The sequence below is a fragment of the Medicago truncatula genome, chromosome 7, assembly GCF_003473485.1.
Source record: "Medicago truncatula cultivar Jemalong A17 chromosome 7, MtrunA17r5.0-ANR, whole genome shotgun sequence".
NCBI lineage: Eukaryota > Viridiplantae > Streptophyta > Magnoliopsida > Fabales > Fabaceae > Medicago > Medicago truncatula.
In genome coordinates, this window is record NC_053048.1 from 40,106,886 (window position 1) to 40,127,169 (window position 20,284).

A 20,284-nucleotide genomic window follows, 5' to 3' on the forward strand; every position below is an offset into this window, starting at 1 on the left:
ATGATACAAATAGCATCTTCTTATTAATAGTTATAAAATTATTAAGTCAACCAGAGGGAGTATGTAATGTGATGCTCAACTCAAGCAAAAGATTTTATCATATATCATTTTAGAAAAAATATTATGTTTTTTTGTCAAGTAGTCTAGCGGCTAGAGAAATTCACCTTAACAGTGAATAACTGTCGCAGATATTTTTTAAGTCGGTTCAACAGATCTTAAAGTGTCAGTGTGCAATTAACTACCATTGAAAAATGTTGAACGACAGTTAATTGTCGCTGATATAAGAGAATGAGCAATTCCATAAGTGAGAAGAGTAATTTTTAAAGGGTTTGTCTAACATGTGCAATATTGCACATGTTAAGGTAACTAAAAGTAGCAAGTTTTTATTGAAACCAACAATTATTTAACAAAAAGTTATATATTTAATACAAAATGTTCAAGTTCCAATACAAAGTTACTATTTTAAATTTCTTAACATGTGCAAATTTGCACATGATAGAAAAACCCATTTTTAAATCACCAAGTGGAGAATTAAATCAATATCTAAACCATTAACGACTCATTTCATATATGTAAATATGAAATTATTTTTCATATTAGGTAAATCTTTACAAGTTTGAGAGTCAAGTCTTGCAAATGAGTTTACTTCCAAACTATGTATTGTAAGAGATTTCCAAGTTTCAGAATGTCCAATTCTAATATGAAATTTTACGTTAAATTTTTCTTCAATTCGTTCTTAGACTTCAATTATAACCACTTGATGATATAATCTGTTGACTTATATATGAAAAGCATAACTGTGATAATTAGTTTCACTACTGCAAAAATTAAGTTAAAAGGATGAAGTAAATATTGTTCTTAAAGAGTGATTAGATGAAACTTGTATATAGTATGTGTGCTACTTTTTGGATATAATTTGTTGATCTTAGGAGTTGTTATTTTTTTTCCAGCTCTCAAGAAGAAATGTTTACCTTTTGCTTATAGTTAGTCCATAAATGAAATAAAACATTATACTTATGTTTGACTAAACCAAACACCAGTTTAGAAGGTACAAACGTGGAACCAAATATAGACTTAGCGTGTTTCACTAATTAGCTCGGTGCTTAATCTACTTAGTGCTCAACACAAAGAAACTATGAGATTAACATTGATTCGTAAAAACCAGTAATGATATGCGGAAAAAAGAACTGATTTGATCATAAACGCATGCGTCAATGCCATGTCGGACACTAATGTGTTACATTTGCTCCAAGTGTCGGTGTTACATAGCCAATGAATGTTCTCTTTGCTAGAACTCTATTTTTCCTTTTTTTTTTTTTGAGGAACTCTATTTTCCTTTGTCTCCCTCTTTTTTGGTTAAACGTTTATTGAGATTGTATATGATGGTCTTAGCAAGTAATAAAAGAATGTTGGTGTTTTTTTAACTTGTTTTATGTGTTGGAGGTGGGAATGAATGAAGGTGAGGAAGACTACAAGATAGAAAGAGTTCTACTCAAACCCAAACTAATCAGACTTGTGGTGTTGGATGAAGTTGTGTACCTTATACAAGGGACTGTGTTCCTTTTATAGCAGAGGTTAGTGAGACTGATGCATAAAACAGTTAGAGGCGTTGTGTGCATCTCAGTGTGATTTGTGGATCACTGCCTGATTTGATCACGGGATCTGCTGGCGTGTGTTGCCAGTTCTTAGTCCGAAGATCCATAAGGAATCGGCTTGGCACAATACAAAACATATGCTAACCAATTTTATTATATGAAAAGAAACAACACAAGAAGCACAAGATGTGTTTTACAAGTGCACCAAAGCACAATCAGCACAGAAAGTTCAATGTCAAATGAACAAAATCCTCTAAAGAAAAATTAATACAGCATGCAAAACATTCCCAAACAAAAAACTAAACAGCCCCCTAAATCTAATCACAAAATTGAACCTTTATCTAACAGAAGGGTTATCAAAATCCAAGGTTTTGACACTATCATCAGTCATCACAATTTGGAACTAGTGATCATCTCCATATCCTCATAAAACAACTTCTTCAAGGCATCTATATGGAAAGGTTGCAAACAAACACTTACAACAAAACCATCACCATTAGCTTCATCAAGAATATAAGCCTTACCAATACCATCGGAATTAACAATACCAGGAACCATACAATCAGGTTTCCCCCACCCAAAATCGGACTCATTAAACGGAAAATTAGTCCAACCAACAACATACAAATTCGGTTCACCACCAAATTGTCCATTTCTTTTAGCAAAATTATAAAACTTGTCCCTTAACAAATTCATATCTTTCTGATTTGCTACATAATCAAGAACTGATCTTACATACTCATCATTCACCTTTTTAACAGCTTCCCTCACTTTCCCAACCACAGAACAAAAAGGCTTGTTCACAACATCATCAAATGAACAAGTTTGTGTCACTGTAGGAAAAGTTGCATTCCCAAAATAATTCATAGGCAAAGGTGGATTCAACCTATTTCTACAATTAACCAAAGTTGTTAACCTTGTTGGTTGGTTCCAATTTCCTTCAAAACGCACTTTACTAACACACCTCCATAAGTAACCACTAATAACCTCAAAACTAGTATAACCTCGTACCTTGTTTTCATTGTTATTGGCTTTGTTCTTAAGTTTTTCAACTTGTTTTTTGGTGAATTTCAACATGGTAGTGGCAAAGAGTGGGTTTTTACTCAAATGTGTTGAGTTATTACTACTATTTTCCCAAAGGGGTGGTGGAGAAAACTCATGATGATGAAAACGTGGTGGTAAATGAAGGATTTTTGAATCCAACAATGTTTTATCTAGAAATGGTATCAAACTTGAATCTAAACTCTCACCTTTGGCAAGTTTAGCCCATGAGCTAATGAAACTACCAGCAGAAGAACCATCAAGAACAGAACGACCCATAGAAAGACCAAGAGTGAGTGACCCACAAGGAAACTTGGTGAACTGAACAACCAATAAAGGAAGATCTTCAACTGGAACATCATAGTTAATCTTTGGAACAAGTTTTTGGACAACATGTGTAGAATCAAAACTACCAAAATCTTTTAAAGTGATATCACACGTGGCTTCTAAGAATTGAACACCTTTGTTGTTGCAATGAAGTTGTAGTAAGTGGTTTTGTGGTTTGATCCAGCTTAATCTACCTGCAAAGGGATAGTAGTGAGTGAGTGTTTTGGAGAGAGAGGTTATGAGAATGTTTGTTGAAGAGATGAGTGATGAAGATGAATGGTTTTTGTTTGTGAAGAGGTAAAGTTGGTATCCATGATTAGGGAGCTTGAGTTGATCACAGAGGGAAAGAGAGAGTGTGGTGGTTGGTGTTTTCTCTGAAGGTGTTACTGTGTATGAACGGTAGATGTGGATGTTCACCATTTTTTTGTTCTTGTACTGTTTGGTGTGGTATATTGTATTGTAGTAGAAGCCAAATCCTGTTCTGTTTAGATTTAGACAAGGAATAAGGATAAGACAACAATGTTTAAGTTTGTCGTCTTCTTATCCTAATTTTCCATCGATTAATTTTAACATTCGAGACATATTGAAGAGTAAATATAAATATTTCTACTTGTCTAGAGTGGAGGAGAGTACTGTAGAGTCATGTCATTTTCTACTAGTCGTGTCTCTGTTCCTCTCATTTTTGTTTTTAGAATTCAATCCTGTTTATTTTGTGCATTCCATTTTTTTCACAAGCTTTTTAAGAATTCTTTGCATTTTTTTGTTGTGGTAGAGGTAAAGGTGAACTATGAATTGAATTCATAAAAATTAGCGTGGTGCTGTCTCCCCCGTGAGGTCATTTGGTTGTAGGATGACTTTTCAGCCTAAAAAAACTCGATTCGAGACTTGGACATCGAGATAAAATAAAAATTGACGTGAATCAGACACGGACAAAAATGCATGCCAAATGTTCAAAATCAAAACTTCCACACTCTTAATGTTTTGTTTTTTTTATAGACATAAGTTCAAAATAACAGCTATTCAGAGTAAATAGCATTAGTAGGGTTGGTAGCAACCGTTACATTTATCATATAAGAGTTTTTTTTTTTTTTTTTTTGAGAGAATCATATAAGAGTTATGTACATGCTATTTCTATATAATAAAAAAATGGATAAAATAAAGTCAAGCTGCATGCATAAAAGCTATAAGTTGATCTCATAAGCTATCTTGGAGAGCTTATAGAAATAATTCGGAAACAGCTTATGGACAAGTCTATGTTTTTTCCATAATCTCTACCATACAGGAACAAGTGTTTTTGCTAGCTAGTATGGTCAAATAAGCCAGAAGGCACATAGTCGATGATAATAGAAATACAGTTAAAATTAAAAACTAATCATAACTTTGATATCATCGTTGCCACTGACTCCTTGCCATTCAATGGTCCAGCCACCGCACTGATGTCCTAGATTATTTGCATGGCTTCCGGCCACAAGTATCTTTGGAACCTTTTTAGGAAGAGGTAACAAAGGCTTCTCAGGAGATTTACCATTTTTTAGAAGGACCATGGATTTCCTCACAGCATCCCTAGCCAGTTCTCTATGCACCTGTTCAGAATTCAAATAAGCATAGATGAGACATTTATAGGGTGATCCTTATAAGATATCTAATTGTAAACTTAGGGAAGTAAAAGGAAAATAACTAACCTTAATCCCAAGATACTTGACCAAACTGTAATCAGCAAAAGGGTTCTCAAAAATACCCATCATGAATTTAACCCGCAAAATTCTTCTCACCGCATCATCAATTCGAGTCATAGCAATGAATTTATTATTCATCAATGTCGTTAGTTCATCAATGAATTCGGTGTAGTTCTTTGTAACCAAGAACTGCAAACAAAAGCAAAGTGTGTAACAACATGAAATATTTCCTCACTGTATGAACATTATTAATTCAAGCATACATATCATATAATTTAGGCTTAAATTACCATGTCAATGCCAGCAGAAACTCCTGCTAAAACTGAATAAGTGCAGTTAGCACGATATGGAGAGGTGATCTTATCAATACCGTCTGAATCTGAAATAACAAATCCCTGTTATAATCCAAGAAAAGCTTAGGGGATTAGTTATTTGAAATTTTGCATATATGATGATTTAGATTTTCGAGGATACATTTGATGAACAGATTATTTACCTGGAAATGGAGAGTGTTTTTGAGGAAGCCAGTAATTAGGTCGTGATGAGCATGCATTTTATCTCCATTCCAACTCGAGTAAGATACCATAATGGTTGCCACACCCTTGCTAATGGAGCTCAAGTAGCCTGGCATGTGAATTTCCATCAATCCATCTCTATCTATGACAGTGTCACTCTCATCTATCCCATTGGTTGTTCCACCGACGTAGTGCTTAGGGCAAGCTATAACCTTTTCTCTGCCCATCAGTACAAGAGTATTTAAGAAAACTTAACACTCTAACTAAGACAAAATCAATAACATGTTTTAACACAAAATAAGCATTTTATAGTTTGTTGCAACATAAGGAATTCTTCCGTCCTTGCTTTTAGGACAAATTATCCACCCACATACAAAGTAAACGGACACTAAATTCTTACTTTCTGACAATAACAGGAACACCCTTAGGCATATTATCAGGGATTTCCCCTTGCAGTCCTGATATGATTTCAGTCATAGCTTGAACTATTTTAGGATCTTGACTGTAGCTTTCATAACACCTACCCCATCTCGGATTTCTACAGACCTGTCAACTTTCAAGAGTATAAGACAGTGCTTAAATCTGAGTATAATTTGATAATAACATTAAAAGTTGGTAGCATTTACTTACTGCTACACAAGGTGCAAAAACATATTGAATTCCTGTTGCTCTAACTTCAAGTGCAGTTGCAGCTCCAATTCTCTTGACTAGTTCAGGGTCCCTAGCTAGCAGCAAAATAGAAATAGCCATTAATAACAATTGTAAAATGATTATTGACTTGAATAAGCAATATAAAAACTTTTATTAACTGCTAAGAAAATGACTTGAATAAGAAATATAATAGTTATACATTTGCCCATAAAAACTTACCTGGTAGCTCCAAGCCCTATATTGTGAGGAAAAATAGTTGCTTTATAAACAGGGCTGTTGCCATGAACAGCATCAATCCCATAAAATATTGGAATTCCAAGCCTTGTTGATAAAACATCTTTCTGAAATTCATTCACCATATCAATCCAATTTATAGCAGAAGCCTGTAGAACTGGAGTACTTCCTCCCTCACTCATAACACTCCCTAATCAATAATCAAAAAACAAGTATTTTTCATTAGAATCTAATTGAATGATAATACCTAACATAAAGTGGAAACAAAATTGTAAAAAGAAATATAAAATACTTGATGAGCACATTATCAGATGCATATTTACGCTCAATCTGTAACATTTGACCAATTTTCTCCTCAAGAGTCATTCTACTAATAAGATCCTCAACCCTTACATCAATTGACTCATTAGGGTTCTTATACTTCATCAAGTCTTCTGCCTCCAATAAACCAGCCCAATTACTTAATAGCCAAAACCCTACCAAAAAGATTGGAATTTTTTCCATTTTGGCCTCTTCTATGCACTGAATCTAACTCAACAGGCTTTGTATGACTCTGTCCATAGAAAGAAGGTCCATTATCATTATGCATATACAGTTATTCATTAACCTCAAATATAAATATATAATGATGAAAACTAAGTACCCTTTTTGAAAAAGAACACAAACTAAAATGGCACATAATGTCCACTACTAATATAGAATGATTGGTTTTTCATTCAAATGTAACTTTTTCTCAAACTTGATTTGGAGAGAAAAACCAAAGCTAACACATGAACAAGAAATCACCTTGACTTTATGATGAATGCCACTGTGCATGGAATGAAAATGAACATCATCACCAAATGCTGAAATATATTTATGGTAAATGATTGAGATCATTTTGAGAGATGGATAAGATTGAATAAAAAATAAGTTGATTAAGAAATTAATAAGGTAGATGAAGATGATTGAATTCTGGACATAAAAGTTTGTTGAATAAATATTGTAACAAGTACAGCTTGCAAGTAAGACCAGTGTCCAAAAATATTTATTAAAATAGAAGCAAGCAGATAACAAAATAAGATCTCATAGATATGATGTAATACACTAGATTATGATAACAACAACAACAACAACCAAGCCTTATCCCATTAAGTGAGGTCGGCTACATGGATCAAATGACGCTATAGTGTTCTACTATACACCAAATTTGGATCCAACTCATTGACCTCTAAATCATTTCTAATGGTTTCTCTAATAGTTTTCCTAGGTCTTCCTCTACCTCTTTTAACTTGACTCTCCTCCATTTGATCTACTCTTCTTACCACGGCATCTACGGGTCTTCTCTCTACATGCCCAAACCATCTAAGCCTATTTTCTAGCAACTTTTCTACTATAGGTGCAACCCCCACTCTCTCTCTAATGGTGTCATTCTTAATCCTATCATGTCTAGTCTTACCACTCATCCAAGGCAACATCCTCATCTCTGCTACACTTACTTGATTCTCATGTTGACTCTTAACCGCCCAACACTCCGTACCATACAACAACGCCGGTCGGACTGCTGTCCGATAGAACTTTCCTGTCAACTTAAGTGGTACTTTCTTATCGCACAAAACACTTGAGGCTCTTCTCCATTTCAACCACCCAGCTTGAATACGATGGCTTACATCTGCTTCTATTTCTCCGTCATTTTGTACGAAAGACCCTAGATATTTAAACCGTGTAACTTGGGGTATGATATGATCTCCAACTTTCACCTCCAAGGTAGACCTACTTCTTCTTCCGCTGAAGTTACATTCCATATACTTCGTCTTGCTTCTACTCAAGCGGAATCCATACGCTTCTAAGGCTTGCCTCCAGGTCTCTAGCCTCCCGTTCACTTCCTCCCTCGACTCACCCACCAAGACTACATCATCTGCAAAAAGCATACATCTCGGTGCTAACTCTTGGATGTGTTCCGTCAATACATCCAAAACTAAAGTAAAAAGATAAGGAGTTAGGGTTGACCCTTGGTGCAATCCTATTGTTATGGGAAAATCTTCGGTAGTCCCATCCTGCGTCTTCACACTAGTCGAAGCTCTCTCATACATATCCTTGATAGCCCTAATATAGGCAATCCTAACCCTTTTCTTCTCCAGGGCTTTCCACAAAATCTCTCTCGGTACTCTATCATACCCCTTTTCCAAATCAAAGAAAACTAAGTGCAAGTCTTTTTTATCCGTCCGATATCGCTCCATCACGCGTTGAAGTAAGTAGATTGCTTCCATAGTCGACCTCCCAAGCATAAAACCAAATTGGTTATCCGTAACTAGAGTCTCCTTTCTTAGTCTTCTTTTGATCACCCTTTCCCACAACTTCATGGTATGACTCATTAGCTTAATTCCCCTATAATTCGCGCAATTTTGTATATCCCCCTTGTTCTTATCGATTGGAATTAAAGTGCTTCTTCTCCACTCGTCCGACATTTTCTTCGTCCTTATAATCTCGTTAAAAAGGTTTGCGAGCCACACAGTCCCTCTATCGCCAAGACTCTTCCACACTTCGATAGGTATGTTGTCCGGCCCAACTGCCTCGTCACTACCCATCCTTTTCAACGCTTCTCTAACCTCGTGCTCTTGAATCCGACGATAATAATTATAGTTTGGTCCTCCTCTCCGATGTCTAACCTGTTAGAGTCTGGTAAGATCTCATATCCTTCATTAAATAGGTTGTGAAAATACTTCTTCCATCTACCCTTAATATCTCTTTCCTGAACCAGAACTCTACCCTCTTCATCCTTAATACACTTTACTTGGTCCAAATCTCTTGTCTTTCTTTCTCGTCCCTTAGAAAGCTTATATATAGATTTCTCTCCCTCCTTGGTACCTAAAGATTGGTATAATCCTTCAAAAGCTTGAGTTCTCGCTTCGCTCACCACCTTTTTTGCCTCTTTCCTAGCTATCTTATATTTATCCCAAGTTTCGACATTTTTACACCTAGACCAATCTTTAAAACAATCTCTTTTGATCCGAACTTTACTTTGAACATTGTCATTCCACCACCAAGATTCTTTACCCCTAGGTCCAAAACCTCGAGATTCTCCCAACGTCTCTTTTGCTACCTTTTTAATCTCATGTGCCATCCTCTCCCACATATCATTTGCACTTCCATGTGGTTGCCTGAAGCCTCCCTCTAATATCTTGTATTGGAATATCCTTAGTTTTTCACCCTTTAAATGCCACCACTTGATTCGCGGAGCCCCATTTTAACTTCTTCTCTTAGCCCTCCTCTTTACCCTTACAACCATCATCATCACTCTTGTAAATGATAAGATGCTCCTCTTATTTTTTGAAACAAGTATTAGCTATAGAAAGTGTTTGTTTGAGAAGAAACTAAATAGAAAGTTTTATACTAGGGCTTGAAAAATTTCAATGTCATTTATAATTAATTTAAATCTGAAACCTTATTAATAGGGGTGTCCCACCACAAATAAAGGTGACAATTTTATCCAAATGCAAAACTAACAGGGGTTGTCCACCGTTAAATCCTACAACTATCTACAACAAAATGAGAAAGACAACATGATGAAAGTATTTAATTTAGGGTTTTTAGCATCATTTAGGAGCTAGTTTTGAGTTTTTTTAGGAAGTTTTCTATTGTTTTAGTCGAGTTTTTGTAAGGAAATCAAAGTATTCACAAAGGAGAGCAAAAAAGAGGGAAAAGGCCTTGGAACATGCCAAAATACCCTAATCAGACAACTATGTGGTTGATTGGTCGTGCTAGACTTTCTACAAGGATATATCATAGTGATGTCTTTGGGGTATATTGCCACGCTTCATTGCACAGCAAGGATGAACTGTGACACAGACTAGTAGGCATCGCACAACAACAATTTCGGAAAAGTAGGGTTTTGCATATCTATAAAGAGGCCTTAAAATAAATTGAGCACACATATTTCTTGTTACATTATTTTTCCAAAGAATAATTTTACCATAGTTAATCTTTTTCGAGAGTATCAATTTTTTTATTTTATTTTATGCTTTTACATGGAAATCATCAACATCAGATCAATTGAGTGTTGATGATTTCCAATTATACTTCGAATTGAAGAAAATGTCTTTTTTCAACTATTATCCTTTTCTAATTTTTCTTTTTATTTCTCTTTTCTTCTCTTTCTTGATCCTCTTCCTTTGTCTCTCTTCCTCTCATATTGTATTCCTTCATCTTTATCTTCCTCTCATATTAGAATTCAAACCGATTTTGTCCTGTTTATTTTGTGTTTTCCATTTATTCACAAGCTTTCTATAAATTCTTTGCATCTTTTTGTTGTGGTAGGGGTAAAAGTGAACTTACCCATATGAAATGAGTTCATAAAAATTGACGTGAATCAAGTTCCCATATACATTACTCAGTTTTGAATTCATCAAAAAAAATGCATGCAAAATGTTCAAAATCAACCTTGCACACTCTTTTAATGTTTTCTTTATAATGAGTATACATTTCAAAAGAATAGCTATTCAGAGTAAATAGGCTTAGTAGGTTTGGTAGTAAGGCCAAACCCAAATGGGAAAACGGGGTCATAATGAGGATCTCCAACATTCATTGGAAGTTGATCAACACTTTTGAACCATGTTCTTGGAAGCTTTCCTGTGAAACCATAATCACCAAATAAAACATCAGCCACACCTTGTCCTTCACTACCTGGTAGCCAACCAGCAACAACTGCATCTATCAAACCAACATACGGTTCAATAACTAAAGGCCGGCCCGAAATAATGATAACCACACACTTCATAGCTCCACAAACATTTGTTATGATCTCAGGACCAGGGTTTGGGATTGTCAAGTTCATATTGTCACCATGCATTTCAGCATAAGGATGCTCTCCTACTACTACTATAGCATAGCAAAATTCATTGGATTCAAGAAATTCTTTATCAGGGTTCTCCTTGTAGATCACTGTGGTCTCAGGATCAACAGTGTTTTTCACAGCATTGAGAATTGTAGTCCCTGATCATATGAAGTATACAATATTAACAAGAGTAGCAACCATTTGAATAAACAACTTAATTAAGCGCTAAGCATATGCGCTTATCATATAAGAGTTATGTACAAGCTATTTCTTTATAATAAAAAAAGGGATAAAATAAAGTCAAGCTGCATGCATATCAGGTATAAGTTGATCTCATAAGCTATCTTGGAGAACTTATAGAAATAAGCCGAAAAACAGCTGATGGACAACTCTTAAGTTTTTTCCATAATCTCTACCATATAGGAACAAGTGTTTTTGCTAGTAAGGTCAAATAAGCCAGTAGGCACATAGTCGATATCATAAGCCAGTAAGTGTTTTTGCTATTTCTAAAATTTAAAATCAATCATACCTTTGATATCATCGTTGCCATTGACTCCTTGCCATTCAATGGTCCAGCCACCACACTGATATCCTAGATTATTTGCATGGCTTCCGGCCACAAGTATTTTTGGAACCTTTTTAGGAAGAGGTAACAAAGGCTTCTCAGCAGATTTACCATTTTTTAGAAGGACCATGGATTTCCTTACAGCTTCCCTAGCCAGTTCTTTGTGCTCCTGTTCAAAATTTAAACAAGCATAGAAGAGATATTTATAGGGTGGTCCAGATAAGTTATATCTAATTCGAACTTAGGGATGTAAAAGGAAAATAGCTAACCTTAATCCCAAGATATTTGACCAAACTGTAATCGGCAAATGGGTTCTCAAAAATACCCATCATGAATTTAACCCGCAAAATTCTTCTCACCGCATCATCAATTCGACTCATAGGAATGAATTTATTATTCACCAATGTTGTTAGATCATCAATGAATTCGGTGTAGAACTTTGGAACCATGAACTGCAAATACAAGCAAAGTGTGTAAAATATTAAATGTTTCTTCACTGAACATTATTAATTCAAGCATACGTATTAGGCCTAAACTACCATGTCAATGCCAGCAGACACTCCTGCTTGAACTGAATAAGTGCAGTTAGCACGAAATGGAGAGGTAATCCTATCAATACCCTCAAAATCTGAAATAACAAATCCCTGTCATAATCCAAGAAAAGCTTAGGGGGTTAGTTATTTAAAATTTTGCATATATGATGATTTAGATTTTCAATGGTACATTTGATGAACAAATTATTTACCTGGAAATGGAGAGTGTTTTTGAGGAAGCCAGTAATAAGATCATGATGAGCATGCATTTTATCTCCATTCCAACTCGAGTAAGATACCATAATGGTTGCCACACCCTTGCTAATGGAGCTCAAGTAGCCTGGCATGTGAATTTCCATCAATCCATCTCTGTCTATAACAGTGTCACTCTCATCTATCCCATTGGTTGTTCCACCGTCACCGACGTAGTGCTTAGCACAAGCTATAACCTTTTCACTGTCCAGCGGTACAAAAGTACTTTAAAAAACTTAACACTCTAACTAAGCCAAAATCAATAATTTGTTTTAACATAGAATAAGAATTTTATAGTAGGACAAAACTTAGGTGCATTTCCTTATGTACTTTTTGTATGGTTCTTCACATAAAATTCACTTGTTGTGCTTATAACAAACTTTGAGAAATTTGTGGATTTGAGAAATCATTGGTAGTTATGAGTATTTGATGTGAAGAACCACATGAAAAGCACCTAAGGAAATGCACCTAAGTTTTGTCCTTTATAGTATGGTGCAACATGAGGAATTCTTCCATCCTTGCTTTTAGGGACAAACTATCTCGTTGTTTTCAACCATAGCCGATCAAGTAAGAATAAGGAATGAGAAAAAAGATGACGAATAGAAAGGGAAAGGAAAGACAACTAGATGTACTTTTTTTCTGGTCTGAATTTTAGTAGCTTTGATTCTAAAGACTGAGCTGCCACATATTATAACAGGTACATGGAAACCTATGGCTAAAAAAAGGCTAAGACCAATGATATCAACTACACAGTTCAATTGAATTAAGAGCAATATTATCAACTACAAGGTTCAATTTAATTGATACTATCATATTAAAACTATCTATTTTGTTTTCTAAGGGCTCGTTTACGTCTGGTGTTTCCTGTTTCCATTTTTGCTGATAAAATTACACCAGAGAACATATTACAGAAGTTTTTGAAAATGCATTCTAAAAATCTATGAAGCACGGCTACGTACACCGGACACGGGCACAGACACACCAACACCAGTAATAATTTAATAAAATCATATAATTCAATGGAATCATAAGTGTCGTTTCGGTGTCGGTGACACTCCTAATCTAAGAAGTGTATGTGCTTCATAGCTAAATATGGATTGAATATTTTTGAAAATTCTGAAAAATTTCAATATATTGTTTTCAGTGTTTCCACTTGTTCAATCTAGAGACTAACAATCCATAACCAAATGTCATTTCATGCCACTAAAAAGGACACTCTCTAATTAACTTTCATATTCTCTCTATCACAACTAAAAAGGACAACCCACAACCATATGTCATTTCATGCCACCCACATACAATGTAAAAATTAAAATTAAATATGTTAGAAAGTAAACTGACCCTAAATTCTTACTTTCCAGCAATAAAAGGAACACCCATTGGCATATTATCAGGAACGTCCCCTTGCATTCCTGGTATGATTTCAGTCATAGCTTGAACTACTTTAGGATCTTCACTGTAGCTTTCGTAACACCGACCCCATCTTGGATCTCTACAAACCTACCAAGAGCATATGCCAGTCCTAAAATCTCAGTATAAGATGATAACATCAAAATTTGGTGGTATATACTTACTGCTATGCAAGGTGCATAAACATATTGCATTCCTGTTGCTCTAACTTCAAGCGCAGTTGCTGCTCCAATTCTCTTCACTAGTTCAGGGTCCCTAGCAGAAAAATAGAAATACCCATTAGTATCATTTATAAGAAGAGCATTAATAACTTGCATAAGCAATAGAATGATTTTTATTAACCGGTATGGAAAATTCCCTGATAATTTACATCTAACATTTACACACCCTACCCAAAAGCCTACTAATGTCAAGTAGGCAGCTTGATAGGTTCCAAGTAGACAGCTCTATTGGTGAGTTGAGGGACGTCGAAAGAGTTCTAATCAATAGGCCGAGGTTCAATCTAGAGACTAACAAGTAACAAAACCACCAATTTACTAACATTTGCCTATAAAAAACTTACCTGGTAGCTCCCAGCCCAATATTGTGAGGAAAAATAGTTGCTTTGTAAACAGGGCTGTTGCCATGAACAGCATCAATCCCATAAAAAATTGGAATTCCAAGCCTTGTTGATAAAGCATCCTTCTGAAACTCATTCAACATATCAATCCAGTTTTCAGCAGAAGCCTGTGGAACTGGAGTACTTCCTCCCTCACTCATAACACTCCCTAATCAATAATCAAAAAACAAGTATTCTTCATTAGAATCTAATTGAATGATAATACCAAACATAAAGTGGAAACAAAATTGTGAAAAGAAATCATTATCTTTACCTATAAAATACTTGTTGAGCACATTATCAGATGCATATTTGCGCTCAATCTGTAACATTTGACCAATTTTCTCCTCAAGAGTCATTCTACTAATAAGATCCTCAACCCTTATATCAATTGACTCATTAGGGTTCTTATACTTCATCATGTCTTCTGTCTCCAATAAACCAGCCCAATTACTTAATAGCCAAAATCCTACCAAAAAGATTGGAATTTTAGCCATTTTAGCACCGAATCTAATTCAACAGGACACTGTCCATAGAAATGAGGTCCATTATCATCATTCTACATTATTAATAACCTCAAATAATGAAGAAAACTAAGAACACAAAATCTTCATCATAAACAAAATTGGCACAATGCTTGGTTTTCCAAACGTGATTTGAAGTGCTTTTCAGAGAAAAGCCAAAAGCTGATACATTGAACATTGAAATTCATATGTTTAAGCTTATAGAACAAGAAATTACCTTTAGTTAATGTGGAATTGAAAGCAAGAATTCAATGCCACTGTGCATTGAATGAAGTATTATTAATTATAAACCATTATCACCAAATGCTGAAATATATTATGAGAATTCAATCATTGACATTTGAGAGATGACTAATATTTTTTTGAAAACATATTGTAACAAATACACGTGGCAGTGACACATTACTGAAGATATCAGCTACCTTGTAAGTAACATCAATGTCCAAAAATAATATTAAAATAGAAGCAGATAACAAAATAAGATCTTAAAGATGTGATGTAATACAAAATAAAAAGTTATTTTAAGAAGTGTTTTTATGACGTGTTATATATATATATATTTTAGAGGTGTTGGATGGATTGTAGAGATAAAATACTTATAATGTGCAAACAAAATACAAGGGTAATAAAACCAAATATGTTAATTGTTAGGTTAATATTTTCTCTCTTATAAATTTTAACTCTTTTAACTTCTTTAATCATTTATATCAAACAAATGAGTTATCCATCCCAGACATATTAAATTGTTGAATCCAAAAAATTGATAGCATTGTCCAAACTTCTTTGGTGATTGTCCAAACTTATTGGAACTTAAATTTCAATAGACTTTTTTTTTTTCTTCTTAAAAGTGTAACTGGAATTTTAAGCAATTGATGGAGGTTTTTCAGCAATCTCCAACTTCATTAGCTGGCCTTTATAACTTATCCAAAGCCCAAAGATTAATCAACACTCGATACGGATGCTTCAACAACATGTAATTAAATTACACTTGATGCATTACTTTATGATTATGGCCCCGTTTGGATAAACATCTTATATAGATGCTTATAGCATTAGTGCTTATAACATTAGAGCTTATATCATAAGCTCTTATACTTGATAAGCTATTTATGTTTGGATATGTACACTAAAAAGTACTTACATAAATTGAAGTGTTTGGATGTGACATTACATAAGCAATTATCAAAATTTTAAATATTTTTAATTTAACAAAAAAATCAAAGAATTGAACCACAATTATCAAGATTTTTTTTGATAAAATTAATCAAGGTGTAAAAAAACAATATTATAACATATTAATTATATATATATATATATATATATATATATATATAGTATAATCAATATTTGTTCTTAAAAAAAATATCAATATTCATATAAGACAAAATTAACATTAGAGGTGTAAATAAACATATCATATATATTGATATTAGTGTGCAGTTTGTTACCCAAAAAAGACAAGTTAAATTTATTTTTTTATTCAGTTTCATTTTGTTACGTAACAAAAAAAATAATAAAAATCTTCTTAAAAAAAAAAAATCTTAGTTACGTTTGTTACTTTAGTAAGATAAGTATATAGCAATTTTGTTACTGATACACCGCCAAAGATAACTAACATTATAATTAAAATATTCCTTCAAAAAAAATTATAATTAAAATATATGTTTTGAAAAAGTGGATCCAGAGAGAATCGAAGGAGGTTACATAAATTCATAAGCTCCTTGTTAAACCAGAGGGTAAGCTGAAAATTTAGGCTTATTAAAATATGGCATAAGCAGCTTATGAAACTATGATAAGCTATTTTTATTTATTTACCCAAACACCTTCAAAAAGGCTTATGGAAGTAGATAAGCCCACATAAGCTCAAAATAAGCCAATCCAAACGGGGCCATAATGACTACTTCCTAATTACTATGTTATAGCTTTTTCTTTATTTATTTTGCTATAAAATACTTTTTATCCGTTTTTCTTCACATGTTTACACAAATTAATAGCATGTTTGCTTTCATGAAAGAAGAAATTAGAAAGACAATAGTCATTTGACAACTTATTCTTTCTCTTTGCGATTATAGTTAAAGATATTATTGACAAAATAAAAGTTAAATTATCGTTGCACCTTTTCTTTTGAGGGGACGACACATTGCACTTAATACATTAGATATCTTTTTTAAAAAAAGAATAACACAAAACAAAAAAGGGTGAAGGACTGCAAAACCATTAGTTTTTTGTGAGAAATAATTTTTCGATTTAAAATCCTTAAATAATTAAAGACTGCAAAACCCTTCTATAAAGAAAATTGAAAAATTGAATTGTAAATATTCTAGTGACATTGAATTGGACCGATCACCACACTCACCTATGGCCGCTAATCCTCTCTCTTGTTAATTTCTGATAACCATTTGGATTGGACCGTTTTTTCTCTTTGTGGTGTGTGTATTTAACTTCTTAATTATAGAACTCAATTATCATCCAAGGGACACTCAAAATTAAAAAGAGGATAAGGTTAGTCTCTCTATTTATATGTGATGTGATATTTTCTTCAAAAATACAAAATACAAAACAACAATGACTTCTCGTGTGAGTGCTGCTCCTACATGCGACTGTGAAGCAAAGTGTGTCATATTTATCTCAAGAACAAAAAAGAACCCAGATAGACCTTTCTTTAGGTGTCCATATTATGGTCAGGTAAATTAATACAAAGAACCTTACCGTAATTCACATTTTGAACCCATGCCATTTGGTATTTGGTTCATGTAAATATATTACTTTTGCTTTTAGTTTCTATAATTTTTGTTTTCGTCCTTGCAAATTTATATACCATATTTTATTTTCGTTCCTCGATATTATGTTTCAGTTCTTGCAAAATTTGTCATATTAGAATTAGTCTCCACAATATGAAAATTTGATTTTCCTTGCTCTAATATGAGTGAAAAAATGACTAAAATAAATACTGCATGAATATCATAGAAACTAATATTTATAGGAATAAATTTTGTAGGGATTGAAACATAAATATTGAATATATTTTTGTACCAAAAAAAAAACATAAATACTGCATGCATATCATAGCAACTAATGTTTGTAGGAATAAATTTTATAGGGATTAAAACAAAACAATAGAGACAAAAATAAAACAAAATATATTTAGCTAGAAGACTATAAATAAAATAAAAATTTTACAAGACTAACAGCCAGCCTTTTCAAAATAAAAATAAAAATTATGTTTGCAAGGATCAAAGTATATTTAATTAAACCAGTATCTTAAGTTAATTAAATTAAACAGTGAATTATTAATTTTTTGCTGACTATGTTGCAGATAAGAAAGACACATTGTGACTATTTCATGTGGGAGGATGACTTCATTGCGTCCCAAGCTGCAATGGTTGAGTTGCAGGAAACCACGATTGAGAGAAAGATGGAAGCCATGATAATTCAAATGAATAAGGATATGAAAGCCATGAAAATTCAAATTAATAAGGATATGGAAGCTAAAATTAATGAATTAAAAAGAGATACGGAATACAAATTTAATATATTAGAGCGGGAAATTGAAGCCATGACATTCCAGATTTCAGCAGATGTGGTAGCGTTCGATATTAAGCATCTCTCTTTGGGTGGTTTGAAGGGTTCGAAATGATTTTATCTTTCGAGTCAAGATTGAAGCTTTCGATAGATAAGGTAGTGTTTGATTTTAAGCGTCTCTCTTGGAGTTGATTTATGGAAAAAAGAAATGGGTGTCCCTTGTATCTTTTACGAATGGCATTCAAATCCTCTTCTTCGTACTTTTAGATATTTTGTGTGGTATTTTTTTCTTTCTTTCAGCGGAGTACAATTGATGTATTAGACTTGGATTATGTGTGTGTTTTGTTTATAATCAAATGTTGATGTAAGGTTTTTTCTTGGCTAACCTTTAAAAAAAACTCAATGTCATTACATAACTTAAAAAATGATTTAAGTTTCAACTTGCTTCACGCCATAACTTTGTGAGTTCTTTTTGTCACGTGTGGTGGTGCAGCTCTTACACAATTAAAATAACAAGTGTTCTATTCATATGCATGTCAAGAGGAAACGCATAGAATTCAGTAAAATAATAATTTACCCATATCAAGCATGCATCTAATACTCTAATTTAACTTGTAGTCCAATATTCTTTTATGATAAAACACCATAAATATTATAAGTATATTCCAAAGAATCAGAAGAATGTGCCACTACTCTATAGTTCTTTATGAGCAATCCATTATTCTATAATTAGTATCGTATAACTTAAAGAAAGAAAAAAATGTCACAAAAAGAGTGTAAATTTTATTTTATTTTATTTTCAATATAATTACAATTACTTTTTTCTAAGTATATCATCTAATTAAGACTGTGTGCATCACTTTCTAGAGTTATTACTTTTCACATTACAATATTTATGTAGATGATATTCAAGTAATAGTTTTTTTTTTTTTTTTTTTTAAAAAGGATAATCAAGTAATAGTCAATTTGATAAAATTGTTATTATCATTATAAATTTGCATGAAATAACCTAATATGATAATTTGTGTGACCTAACTATGGGATAATGAAATCCCCGGTCTTCTATGATATATAATGTCTTTATGGTACTGCTTTCAGCTCAATGAATTGGTAAAATAGAGTTTAATATATATTGTATGAGGAGATGCATATTAATATGGAATGATCAGGAATATTATCTAATAATATAGTTTTACTAAAATATTATTTATGGATTTCAAATTAAAAGATATCATCTTAAAATTTGACTCAAACCTCAATATGTGTTGAACCAATCAATTCAATTCTACCATCACTATACAGTTAATTGATAGTTGTTTTTAATGGAAAAACAAGTAGAATATGAAACTGTTTTTTTTTTAGGGAAATAATGAAACTGTTATATGCAAACACGCCAACAGAAACTGGAAAGAGGTCTGCATTATCATTTGATGAGTTAGGGGTAAGTTACTCTAATGGTAAATATGATTCGATTTTAGAACAAAAGAGTTGTAAATCACATGTTGAATGAAGGAGATTAAAAAGTTTGATGTTCTGAAAATGAAAAATTATATTTGATTGTAAAAAAAAAATGAAGAAAAGAGAATTTTTCTTTGATATAGGTAAATTAGATAACTAAGTGACTTTTAACTACACCAATCCCATTTTGTTAAAGTTTTATACACCAACTCCCATATATGATAGACAAATTAACTTGTGTATCATGTTAACTGAATTCATTTGGGTTGGTATGGTGGTATTGACTTGAGATTTGAGAATGTGCTCCTCCTCGAGGTTTGAGGTTCAATTCCCTCCGGTGCCAATCTATTGGATGCCAATCAAATGACTTACATTGTGATTAATTCAGCAAATAATAATGAATTCAAAATCTCAATTTCAAGGAGATGGGTGATTATTTGAGCTTTATCATGTTACCCTTAATTTTATGCCTATAGTTAATGGGTGAAAAGCATGACAATATATTTTGAACTATGTGAAGGGTTAGAATCAAAATATCATTAATTAGTACTTAAACTTAATTTCTTTGTT

The 20,284-nt window shown here is 33.1% G+C and overlaps 4 protein-coding genes across 6 annotated transcripts; 1 reads left to right on the forward strand and 3 right to left on the reverse strand.

The window, feature by feature from the left end:
- Positions 1–1,731: 1,731 nt before the first annotated feature.
- Positions 1,732–3,470, reverse strand: LOC11437276 (spermidine hydroxycinnamoyl transferase). Its single transcript, XM_003624602.4, has one exon. The coding sequence runs from the start codon at positions 3,381–3,383 to the stop codon at positions 1,986–1,988; it is 1,398 nt and encodes a 465-aa protein (XP_003624650.1). The 5' UTR covers positions 3,384–3,470; the 3' UTR covers positions 1,732–1,985.
- A 640-nt stretch (positions 3,471–4,110) lies between these two features.
- Positions 4,111–7,035, reverse strand: LOC11444144 (beta-glucosidase BoGH3B). 2 transcript variants are annotated; one of them, XM_024771338.2, is made up of 9 exons: positions 6,826–7,035; positions 6,343–6,592; positions 6,025–6,229; positions 5,785–5,875; positions 5,555–5,700; positions 5,136–5,373; positions 4,930–5,034; positions 4,646–4,828; positions 4,111–4,546 (listed from the first exon to the last, which is right to left on the reverse strand). In XM_024771338.2, exons 3-9 carry the CDS (start codon positions 6,219–6,221, stop codon positions 4,325–4,327), a joined length of 1,182 nt encoding a protein of 393 aa, XP_024627106.1. In that variant the 5' UTR covers positions 6,222–6,229; positions 6,343–6,592; positions 6,826–7,035; the 3' UTR covers positions 4,111–4,324. The 2 variants fall into 2 exon arrangements, with proteins under 2 accessions (XP_024627106.1, XP_024627105.1); XM_024771337.2 differs by having other exon boundaries at positions 6,332–6,592.
- Positions 7,036–10,344: 3,309 nt separating this feature from the next.
- On the reverse strand, positions 10,345–15,103 carry LOC11437277 (beta-glucosidase BoGH3B). 2 transcript variants are annotated; one of them, XM_003624604.4, is made up of 10 exons: positions 14,952–15,103; positions 14,485–14,679; positions 14,175–14,379; positions 13,777–13,867; positions 13,557–13,702; positions 12,163–12,406; positions 11,957–12,061; positions 11,687–11,869; positions 11,382–11,586; positions 10,345–11,010 (listed from the first exon to the last, which is right to left on the reverse strand). In XM_003624604.4, exons 2-10 carry the CDS (start codon positions 14,630–14,632, stop codon positions 10,514–10,516), a joined length of 1,824 nt encoding a protein of 607 aa, XP_003624652.2. In that variant the 5' UTR covers positions 14,633–14,679; positions 14,952–15,103; the 3' UTR covers positions 10,345–10,513. The 2 variants fall into 2 exon arrangements, with proteins under 2 accessions (XP_003624652.2, XP_024626927.1); XM_024771159.2 differs by having other exon boundaries at positions 14,485–14,736; positions 14,952–15,089.
- A 2,161-nt stretch (positions 15,104–17,264) lies between these two features.
- Positions 17,265–18,681, forward strand: LOC11446393 (uncharacterized protein At4g04775). Its single transcript, XM_003624605.4, has 2 exons — positions 17,265–17,419; positions 18,051–18,681. The coding sequence occupies exons 1-2, from the start codon at positions 17,300–17,302 to the stop codon at positions 18,369–18,371; spliced, it is 441 nt and encodes a 146-aa protein (XP_003624653.1). The 5' UTR covers positions 17,265–17,299; the 3' UTR covers positions 18,372–18,681.
- Positions 18,682–20,284: the final 1,603 nt, after the last annotated feature.

Coding starts and splice junctions, on each gene's coding strand:
- LOC11437277 (XM_024771159.2), bottom strand. CDS start 14,707: ATGGCTAAAATTCCAATCTTTTTGGTAGGATTTTGGCTATTAAGTAAT. Junction 13,868..14,174: donor ATTGGGCTGGGAGCTACCAG/GTAAGTTTTTTA, acceptor TTTTTCTGCTAG/GGACCCTGAACTAGTGAAGA. Junction 12,062..12,162: donor AAAACACTCTCCATTTCCAG/GTAAATAATTTG, acceptor GGATTATGACAG/GGATTTGTTATTTCAGATTT.
- LOC11444144 (XM_024771337.2), bottom strand. CDS start 6,356: ATGCATCTGATAATGTGCTCATCAA. Junction 6,230..6,331: donor TCTGATAATGTGCTCATCAA/GTATTTTATATT, acceptor ATTATTGATTAG/GGAGTGTTATGAGTGAGGGA. Junction 4,547..4,645: donor TCAAGTATCTTGGGATTAAG/GTTAGTTATTTT, acceptor AATTCTGAACAG/GTGCATAGAGAACTGGCTAG.
- LOC11437276 (XM_003624602.4), bottom strand. CDS start 3,383: ATGGTGAACATCCACATCTACCGTTCATACACAGTAACACCTTCAGAG.
- LOC11446393 (XM_003624605.4), top strand. CDS start 17,300: ATGACTTCTCGTGTGAGTGCTGCTCCTACATGCGACTGTGAAGCAAAG. Junction 17,420..18,050: donor GGTGTCCATATTATGGTCAG/GTAAATTAATAC, acceptor ACTATGTTGCAG/ATAAGAAAGACACATTGTGA.